The following is a 10827-nucleotide window of genomic DNA, read 5'->3' on the forward strand; positions in this document are numbered from 1 at the left end:
GGCTAGTTTTTTTGTATTTTTAGTAGAGACGGGGTTTCACTGTATTAGTTAGGATGGTCTCGATCTCCTGACCTCGTGATCCGCCCGTCTCGGCCCCCCAAAGTGCTGGGATTACAGACATGAGCCACCGCGCCCAGCGGGACTCACTCATTCTATCAAAAAAATGTACTAGGCAGGTGGATCGCTTGAGGTCAGGAGTTCGAGACCAGCCTGAGCAACATGGCAAGACCCTGTCTCTACTGAAAATAGAAAGATGAACCAGGCTTGGTGGTACACACTATAATCACAGCTACTTGGGAGGCTGAGGTGGGAGGAGGATCACTTGAGTCTGGGAGGCGGAGATTGAAGTGAGCTGATATCGTGCCAGTACACTCCAGCCTGGGCAACCACCCTGTCTCAAAAAAAAAAGTAGGTCGGCAGCGGTGGCTTACGCCGCTAATCACAGCACTTTGGGAGGCTGAGGCAGTTGTATCACCTGAGGTCAGGAGTTTGAGACCAGCCTGGCCCACGTTGTTAAACCCTGTCTCTGCTAAAAATACAAAAAATTAACCGGGCTGGTGGCACATGCTTGTAATCCCAGCTACTCAGGAGGCTGAGGCAGGAGAATCACTTGAACCCGGGAGGCGAAGGTTTCAGTGAGCTGAGATTGTGCCATTGCGCTCCAGCCTGGGCAACAAGAGCGAAACTCCGTCTCAAAAAAAAAAAAAAAATGGAGTGAGTGCCTAGTATGTGTAAGGCCCTGTTTGGGGGACACACAGCCCTAGCTCCTGCCTTCACAGAGACCCCAGGGAGCGGGAGTCTCCACACTCAAAGCATGAAGCCCAGTCTCAGGTCCTTTGCACCTGCTGTGCCCCCTGCCAGGCACCCTCTACCCCCAGGTAACTGCATGGCTCTCTCTCGTCCCCTCCTGAGCTCAGCCAGAGGAACTGGAGGCCTGAGCCATCCCTGTGCCCACTGGTTCTGCTCCACATTCCTGCAGAGTCCCCTCTACTGCCAGTCTTGCCCCTTTACCCCCATCCTCCTTGATTTTTTTTTTTTTTTAATTTTTGAGACAAAGTCTTGCTCTGTCGCCCAGGTTGAGGTACAGTGGCGCAATCTCGGCTCACTGCAACCTGCGCCTCCCGGGTTCAAGCGATTATCCTGTCTCAGCCTCCCGAGTATTAGCTGGGACTATAGGCGTCCAGCTAATTTTTGTATTTTTAGTAGAGATGGGGTTTCCCCCTGTTGGCCAGGCCTGTCTTGAACTTCTAACCTTAGGCGATCCGCCCACCTCAGCCTCTCAAAGTGCTGGGATTACAGGTGTGAACCACCACACCCGGCCGTCCTCCCTGATTTTGAAGGCCTGCTCAGATCCAGGTGGCCCAGGAAGGCCCCAGGGCCCACCTTGGTGGCATGGGGTTACTTAAAAGGCCTCCCAGTTCTGGGCCCCCCAGGCCAGGTTGACCTCTGACACAATGCCTCATCTCAGGATCTCTGTGACTTCAGGCCAGGCCCCAGGCTCCGCTCTCCCCAGCAGCCCTGTGAAGTCAGGGCATCAGCTGCAGATGGGTAAACTGAGGCTCAGAGATGGAAATGACTTATCCAGGCCCCAAAGCAAGGATGGGAAGGGATGTATGTTCTGAATGGGGTCCCGGGGCAGAGCTGGGTGTGTTGGGGTACAGCAGGGTGGACAGAGGTCCCCCAGATGAGGGAGCAGAGGCCAGGGACCCGTGGGCCTCCCTCCAGACCTGGAAGGCCACAGGCCCAGCTGGGAGGGGAAGGAGAGTCCGTGATGGCTTTAAACCCCACTGATGGCAGCATTCCCCTCTCCTGATCTGTGCTTGATGGGGACGAGGTTGGGGGAACTGGGGAGCTGGGGGCTCTGAAAGCCTCAGCACTCCTGGTTCTCTTGGCCCTTGGCCTATTTATTCCATTCCACAATTTGAATTTTCCTCATAGCAGGAATCTGTCGGCCCCACTGCCTGAGTTTTCCTGTCCCCAATGGCCCCTCCCTGTCTTTCCAGGACGGTGGCCGCAGAGGTGCGGAAGCAGGTGTCCCGGGAACGCAGTGGCTCCCCCAGCTCCAGCAGGCGCTGCAGCAGCTCCCTGGGGGTAAGTATTTGGGGGATCCACCCCCAACCCCCTGCCTTCTCTCAGACAGAGGTAGCGGCTTCCTTGGCCTAGGTTCCGTCCCACCCCCTCCCTCCTGTGGCCTGTCCTGTGGGGAAACCGAGAGAGACCCAGCAGTGTCAGGGGAGGGAGTCCCTGTCCTGGTCCTAGTACTGTCGCCAATTCCTGTGGCCACTCACCCTGCAGCTGCTTGTCACCCTGTGGGTGGTCCGGGGGGAGTGGCTCCCCGCTGATGTCCCCCACCTCCAGCCACCTGGACCACCCAGATGGGGATGGAGGAGGGAAGTTGGGGAGGGGAGTGGCTTTCGCCTGAGAGGGGTGGGGCCATGTTGCCCAGAGGGTTGGGAAGGGATTTAGGAATTGTGTCTTGCCTGGCCTCTGTCAACATTTCTTTCCTTCCACTGTTAGTTTCTGCCCTTCCAGGCATGGGGTGTGATTTCCTTCCTGGAGCCCCTGGAGGGAGGGGCAGGGCAGGGAATGCTGAGGTGGGGGTGGAGAGTCTGAGGTCACCATCCTCCATGGCTCCTCCGTAGCTCCAACACCCTCCATGGCTCCCACTGCCCTCCTATTTGAATTTGAAGCCAGCACGCACCCACCCCTGCCTCATGCCTCCACTCTCAGCCTCCAGGGCAGTGCGATCACAGCCACTTTGCTCCAATCCAGGTCCCACTGACGGAAGTTGTCGAGCCCCTAGACTTTGAGGATGTACTTCTGAGCCGGCCACCAGATGCTGAGCCCGGGCCCCTCAGGGAGCTGGTCGAATTCCCAGCTGACGACTTGGAGCTGCTGCTGCAGCCCCGGGAATGCCGAACCACAGAGCCCGGGATCCCCAAGGATGAGTGGGTAGCCCCACACCCTCTCTGCCTGTCGCCTGTGATTCCACTCTGTCTCTGCCGTCCACATCAACCGCCCGAGTTCAGCTCCCGGCTGGGCCGTGACCTCGGACAAGCCATGCTTTTTCTCTGAGCCTCCGTCTCCCCTTGTCTGGAATAGGCAGGACGGTGCTAACCTTACAGGCTAGCAGAAGGATTCGCAGAGACCCTGCCTCTGTTTACCCTGATCTTCTTTTGCTGCAGAAAACTGGATGCTCAGGTGAGGGCCGCGGTGGAGATGTATATCGAGGACTGGGTCATCGTCCACAGAAGGTGAGTCTGACTTGGGGGCAGCTTAGGGGGTTCGGAACCCAAAAGGGCTGAGCTGATGTCTGCAGCCGGTCCTACTGCGTATCTGCCCATTGTCCCTGCAGGAGCAGGCAAACTTGTCAGGTGGAGCACAAGGAGGGTGGCTTTGTAGGTGCCGAGTAGCTGTGTCGGAACACACTGGGGAGCCCCTGGGGGGCCTCAGCCCTCCCTACCTGCCCAGCCCCGTTTCCTGCTAGGTATCAGTACCTGAGTGCAGCATACAGCCCCGTCACCACGGAGACACAGCGAGAGCGACAGAAGGGCCTCCCCCGCCAGGTCTTTGAGCAGGATGCTTCTGGAGATGAGAGGTCCGGCCCTGAGGACTCGGTGAGGAATTCCCTGGCTGGGGTCACTGAAGGGGTATGTGTGGAGGCTCCAGTCTCAGGTTTTGGTCACATGTGACAGGAAATGACCCAAACAGTCTTGAGCTCGAAAGGAGTTGCATCAGTCCCCATGAGTAAAAAGTTAGGGGTCATAATTATAAACATTTATTGAGTGCTTAGGGTATACTAAAGGCTTTATATGTGTCCTCTCCTTTCATCCGAGGAGTCAGGGCAGCCATTACACCCAGGTAAGGAAACTGAAGCATAGCAAGGTTCTTAGAGGCCTTGAGCCTGTATTTTGTCAGTCAACATTTACTGGGCACTTACTGTATACCAACCGTAATTATTCCAAAGATGATTGTTGTTTTCATTATTATTATTATTTTAATTAAGTAATTATTTTGAGATGGAGTCTCACTCTGTCACACAGGCTGGAGTACAGTAGCATAATCTCAGCTCATTGCAACCTCCACCTCCCAGGTTCAAGCGATCCTCCCACCTCAGCCTCCCGGGTTGCTGGGATTACAGGCATGGGCCACCATGCCAGCTAATTTTGTTATTATGTTTAAATGTACATAGGGAAACTGAGGCCCTTAGAGTTGGGGTGCAGAGACCCAGTGTCACAGAGCTGAGCTGAGATTTGATCCAGTGCAGGAAGGTCAGGAAGAACTCTCTCCTTCCCTGGCAACAGTGAACAAAGTCCCAGGGAAGGCTCTCATTGGCCCAGCCCAGGCCCTTGGAGCCAGTCCCTAGGGTGGGTGGATGTGTTCTGACTGGCCAGATAAGAATCACCTGAAGCCCCAAATGTGGGATAAGAAGTAGCCTCCCCCAACAATGGTAAAAATTGGGAGGCTCCCCAGACAGAAGTTTCTGGAAAGAAGGTAGGCAAAACCCCCAGATGATGCTTAGAGTGATGACCCTCAGCCCCTGACCCTCAATTTCCCCATCTCTAGAATGAGTTTGAGGATATTCTCACCAGAGTGTGGTGAGGGTGTATACAGCTGGCACTCAGTGCTTGCTCATTGTCCACTGGCAGAATGACTCCCGGCGTGGCTCAGGCTCCCCGGAAGACACCCCTCGAAGCAGTGGTGCCTCTAGCATCTTCGACCTGAGGAACCTGGCAGCTGACTCACTGCTGCCCTCGCTGCTAGAGCGGGTGGCCCCAGAAGATGCGGACCGGCGCAATGAAAGCCTCCGACGGCAGCACCGGCCCCCGGCCCTGCTTACCCTCTACCCGGCGCCTGACGAGGTGGGTGCCCCTTCCCAGATATCAGCCAACCACCATTTACTGGGTGCCTATTGTATACTTCATGTTTATTCAATAGCTTTTATAGATGGACACCTACTATATACCTTTATAGTTAGCTAACTAGCATTTAGTGGGCACCTACTGTATATCCTATGTTTATTAAATAGCTTCTATATGTGGACACCTACTATATACCCCTATATTTATCCAACCAGCATGTATTGGGTGCCTACTGTATACCCTATGCTTATTCAATAGCTTCTAGGCCAGGCATGGTGGCTCAGGTTTGTAATCCCAGCACTTTGGGAGGCCGAGGTGGGCAGATCGCTTGAGGCCAGGAGTTCAAGACCAGTCAACATGGCGAAACCCCATCTCTACTAAAAATACAAAAGTTAGCCAGGCATGGTGGCAGGTGCCTGTAATCCCAGCTACTCAGGAGGCTGAGGCATGAGAATCGCCAGAACCCAGGAGGCAAAGACTGCAGTGAGCCAAGATCACCGTCACTGCACTCCAGGCTGGACAACAAAGCAAAACTCTGTCTCAAAAAAAACAAAAACAAAAAAAGTAGCTTCTGGCTGGGCCTGGTGGCTCACACCTGTAATGCCAGCACTTTGGGAGGCTGAGGTGGGTGGATCACCTGAGGTCAGGAGTTCAAGACCAGCCTGACCAACATGGTGAAACCTCATCTCTACTAAAAATACAAAAATTAACCGGGCATGGTAGTGGGCGCCTGTAATCCCAGCTACTCTGGAGGCTGAGACAGGAGAATCGCTTGAACCTGGGAGGCAGAGGTTGCAGTGAGCCAAGATCTCACCACTGCATTCCAGCCTGGGCAACAGAGCGAGACTCAAAGAAAAAAAAAGATAGCTTCTGTATATGGACACCTACTATATACCTTTATAGTTAGCTAACCAGCATTTAGTGGGCACCTACTGTATCTCCTATGTTTATTCAATAGCTTTTATATGTAGACACCTACTATATACTCCTATATTTATCCAACCATCAACAACATAGGAAAGGTAAAAAAATATATAAAATAAATTTTTTTTTTTTTTTTTGAGATGAGTCTCACTCTGTTGCCCAGGCTGGAGTGCAATGGCACGATCTCAGCTCACTACAACCTCCACCTCCTGGATTCAAGCAATTCTTCTGCTTCAGCCTCCTAAGTAGCTGGGACTACAGGCATGTGCCACCATGCCTGGCTAATTTTTGTATTTTTAGTAGAGATGGGGTTTCAACATTTTGGCCAGGCTGGTCTCAAACTCCTGACCTTGTGATCCACCCGCCTCAGCCTCCCAGAGTGCTGGGATTACAGGCGTGAGCCACTGTACCTGGCCAGAAAATAAATTTTAAAAATTATTTATCCAACAAGCATGTATTGGGTACCAACTGTATATCCCTATATTTATTCAATACACGAATGCCTACTGTATAGTTCTCTATTTAATCAACCAATATTTATTGAACACCTACCACATACGCCTATTTTTATCCAACCAACATTTATTTGGTACCTAGTATATACTCCTGTTTGTATTTAGCCATTTATTGAGTGCTTACTATATACACCCATATTTATTCAATCAGTACTTATTGGGTGCCTTATTGGGTATATATCCCTATTTCTCCAATCAGCATTTATTGGATGCTTTCTGTATATGCTTATGTTCATCCAACCAACTTTTAGTAGGTACCTATTGTATACCTCTATAATAATTTGACTAACATGTTTGGGTACCCACTGTATTGTTGGCATTAGGGATATAGCCATGAATAGAGAGACCCAGTCCCTGCCTTCAGAGTTCACTGGTAGAGGAGAGACCTCTCTACTAGGAACTTATAACCCAGACAGAGCAGTGCCATGATGAGGTGCTGGTAATTGTCCCTCACACGGTCCTCAGTGTCCCAGCCACCATGGCTCCTTACACCAGGACATTGTGGGCACCTGAAGAGGTACCTGCCCAGGCCTCAGGGATCAGGGAGGACTTCCTGGAGGAAGGGTTGGCTAAGCTGCAATCCCAGCTACTCCAGAGGCTGAGGCAGGAGAATCACATGAACCTGGAAGACAGAGGTTGTGGTGAGCCAAGATCACACCACTGCACTCCAGCATGGGCGACAGAGTGAGACTCCATCTCAAAAAAAAAAAACCTTCTATACATGGACACCTACTATATACCTCTATATAGCAGAAGTATATATGAACAGTAAGCAGACATTAGCCAGACAAGGAGGAGCGGGAGAAGACGGGCATTCCAGGCAGGGGAACGGCATGTGTAAAGGCTCAGAGGCAGGGACGGAAAGACGGTTAGTCAGGCTGGGGTAGAGCTGGTCTGAAGCTGGGCATTCCAGACCCTTCCTGGAGGATGTCCCAGCTGCTCCCCCGCAGCTCCTGTCCCCGACTCTTGGCAGGACGAAGCCGTGGAACGCTGTAGCCGCCCAGAGCCACCCCGCGAGCACTTTGGACAGAGGATCTTGGTCAAGTGTCTGTCACTCAAGTGAGTGTACCAATGTGTCCCTCTTCTTAAATGCGTGAAATGACCGCATGGGTTCCGGTGGGGTACACACTACATGAGCAGTGCCATTACCGTGTGCGGCCCTGTCACCTATGTGGCCACCTATTGGCTTTTATGGGGGAAGTAAGACTTCCTTTTTCGTTATCCCAAGTCACCAATTCTTAAGTGCCAATTGTATGCCAGGATCAGTTCTCAGCCTTTCATGTATATGAACTCATCTAATCTTCACCACAACCTCATGAAGTGGGCAAAGGTGGGGAAACTGAGGCACAGAGTGATAACATCATGGTGCCAAGACCATACAACTTGTGAGGCTGGAGTCTGGCGCTTGCCGGCCCTGCTTCTGGGATCCAGGGTTTGGCTGGGAGGCTTTGGGGCGGGTGCTAGTGACCCTGGGCCTGGCTCTCAGCCCCCTCCACACCAGCCCCCAGGGAGCAGCAGAAGTGCGTGGGAACAGAGTTGAACAGGATGTGGACTTGGACCTGAGCCTGGCCCTCCCTCTCCCCACCCCGAGTTCCTGCCTGGATCGGGGCAGGAAAGGGAGGCTCCATTCTGGCCTGAGGCCTGGTTGGGCCTCCTGCCCTGAACACAAGGATTGGGAACTGGCTCTGTGGGCTCATCCAGTCATTCAACAAACACTTATTGGCCGGGCCCGGTGGCTCCCACCTGTAATCCTAATACTTTGGGAAGCGAGACGGGCGGATCACCTGATCCCAAGAGTTTGAGACTAGCCTGGCCAACATGGCAAAACACCATCTCTACTAAAAAAAAAAAAAAAACCAGATGTGGTGGCAGGCACCTGTAATCCCTGCTACTCAGGAGGCTGAGGCAGGAGAATCACTTGACCCAGAGGGTGGAAATCGCAGTGAGCTGAGATTGTGCCACTGCACTCCAGCCTCAAAAAACAAACAAAAAAACCATTTATGAAGTCCCTACTGTATACAGGACACATAACCATGTAATGACCACACAGAGCCGGGATAAGTGACACTGAAAGTGCCTAGAGTCCTGGAGGAGGCTCCTGACCCAGCTTGAGGGGTAGGAGCGTGTATCTGGGACAGCTTCCCTTGCAGAGGGACGTGTACATGGAGACTCAGTGAGGAAGAGGAGCTGGCTGAATAGAGAGGATGGAAGGGGTGTAATGGGGAGTGCTCAGTGTCTCAGTTTGGAGTTGCATGGTGAGCGGAGGCCAGCAAGGTAGAGTAAGACGGAAGGACTTATGGTGGCCATTCAGGTGAGCAAGATGGGAACTCCGTGCAGCGTGACAGTGGTGGCAGATGACACCCCAGAAAGGAGAGATGGGGAAGCCCAAAAGTTGAGAATTTCAAGATGTGGGGATTGTTGAGCCCAAAACTGCCCCCATGCCAACTGAAAAAGGGCTGTGGTTGCAGGGAGGAGGAACTCTGTGTGAGTTACTTACTGAAGGTGTAGGAAGGGGGAAAAAAATTTTCAGTGTCGGCTGGGCACAGTGGCTCATGCCTGTAATCCTAGCACTTTGGGGGTCCGAGATGGGTGGATCACGAGGTCGGGAGATCGAGACCAGCCTGGCCAACATGGTGAAACCCCGTTTCTACTAAAAACACAAAAAATTGGCCAGGCGCAGTGGCTCACGCCTATAATCCCAGCACTTTGGGAGGCCGAGGTGGACGGATCACGAGGTCAGGAGATTGAGACCACAGTGAAACCCCATCTCTACTAAAAACAAAAAATTAGCCGGGCGCAGTGGTGGGCACCTGTAGTCCCAGCTACTCAGGAGGCTGAGGCAGGAGAATGGCATGCACCCGGGAGGCGGAGCTTGCAGTGAGCTGAGATCGTACCACTGCACTCCAGCCTGGGTGACACAGCAATACTCCATCTCAAAAAAGAAAAAACAAAAAGAAAATTAGCCAGGCGTGGTGGCACGTGCCTGTAGTCCCAGCTACTCAGGAGGCTGAAGCAAGAGAATTGCTTAAACCCAAGAGGCAGAGGTTGCAGTGAGCCAAGATCGCACCACTGCACTCCAGCCTGGGCAAAAGAGCAAGACTCTGTCTCAAAAAAAACAAAAAAAAACCTTTAGTGCCTCAGTTTCCCCTTTTGCAAAATGAGATGTACCTTTTCTGCAAGCCCTTAAGTGTCGGTTCCATGTGGCCCAGTGGGAGTCAGATGCCCCCCACCTTGGGTCCCAAGAGGGAGTGGGGTGTGTGGACGGCGGGAAGTATTAAGGAGAGCCCCCTCCGTCCCATTCACTTGTAGGTTTGAGATTGAAATTGAGCCCATCTTTGGAATCTTGGCTCTGTATGACGTGCGGGAGAAAAAGAAGGTAGGAGCCCCTTTTTTCTCTTTCCTCCCCTTCCTCCTCCTTGTTGGGGGGCTGTGGGCTTCCCAGAGGCAGTGGCCCAGCTGCCTCTGGTGTCCTCAGATCTCGGAGAACTTCTACTTCGACCTGAACTCGGACTCCATAAAGGGGCTGCTTCGGGCTCATGGCACCCACCCTGCCATCTCCACCTTGGCCCGCTCTGCCATCTTCTCCGTGACCTACCCCTCACCTGACATCTTCCTGGTCATCAAGGTGCCTGCTGGGGCTGGGCAAGGGGGTGGTAATACTGAATATCTGTCACTGGTTCAGTCCCTGCCTTCACAGAATGAGACAGATACATCACCAAGAAGGGTAATCAGGGCTGTTGCCGGGGTCACACAGGCCGGGAGGAGGTCCCTGACCCAACTCAGGTGGGGAGAAATCACCGAGGGCTTCCAGGGAGAGGCGACAGTTGAGCTGAGAACCATAAGTGGGCAGCCTGGGAAGAAAAACCATCCCTGGGCACATGTGACAGGCTGGGGTCCTCGGAGGCAGGTGAGATGCTGTTGGGAAGTTTGTGGACAGATGAAAGACCTAGTTGGCACCCTCATTTGAGATTTTCTCTTTCTGGGAGTGAGGACAAGTTTCTTTTCTCAAAATCTTCAATTAGGCTGCAATGATGAAATGAACCCAGTGTCCACAGGCAGGTGCTGCTACGGTCACGCTTCACAGGGATCCCACCTTCAGTCCTCACCACAGGCCCCAAGGTGGAGGGGTGCCATGGCTCCCATTTTCCAGATGGGGAAACTGAGGCACAGAGTAGCTAGGGTCCCACTGCCCAGGGTCTCACAGCCCCTGAGTGGTCAGGATTGGAGTCTAGGCCTCATGGCTCAGAGCCATGCCCAGAGTGGCCTTTGTTTACACTAACAAAGAAAAACGTAGGGAAAGCCAGGCACGGTGACTCATGACTGTAGTCCTAGCACTTTGAGAGGCTGAGACGGGAGGATCGCTTTAGCCCAGGAGGTCGAGAGTAACCTGGCCAACATGGTGAAACCCATTCTCTACTAAAAATACAAAAATTAGCTGGCGTAGTAGCAGGTGCCTGTAATCCCAGCTACTCTGGAGTCTGAGGCAGGAGAATTGCTTGAACCCGGGAGGCAGAGGTTGCAGTGAG

At 52.9% G+C, this 10827-nt stretch overlaps 1 protein-coding gene across 1 annotated transcript in view; it reads left to right on the top strand.

The window, feature by feature from the left end:
• The window catches only part of DOCK6 (dedicator of cytokinesis 6), a 117188-nt gene that overhangs the window by 56953 nt on the left and 49408 nt on the right, over nt 1-10827 (top strand). Inside the window, 8 exon segments of the mRNA XM_011954952.1 lie at nt 2004-2091; nt 2773-2948; nt 3186-3254; nt 3488-3617; nt 4650-4862; nt 7275-7360; nt 9611-9677; nt 9777-9926. Of these exon segments, the coding sequence (XP_011810342.1) occupies nt 3220-3254; nt 3488-3617; nt 4650-4862; nt 7275-7360; nt 9611-9677; nt 9777-9926 (681 nt within the window). The 5' untranslated portion in view covers nt 2004-2091; nt 2773-2948; nt 3186-3219.

This window comes from Colobus angolensis, unplaced genomic scaffold (genome assembly GCF_000951035.1).
Source record: "Colobus angolensis palliatus isolate OR3802 unplaced genomic scaffold, Cang.pa_1.0 Scaffold39, whole genome shotgun sequence".
Taxonomy (NCBI): Eukaryota; Metazoa; Chordata; class Mammalia; order Primates; family Cercopithecidae; genus Colobus; species Colobus angolensis.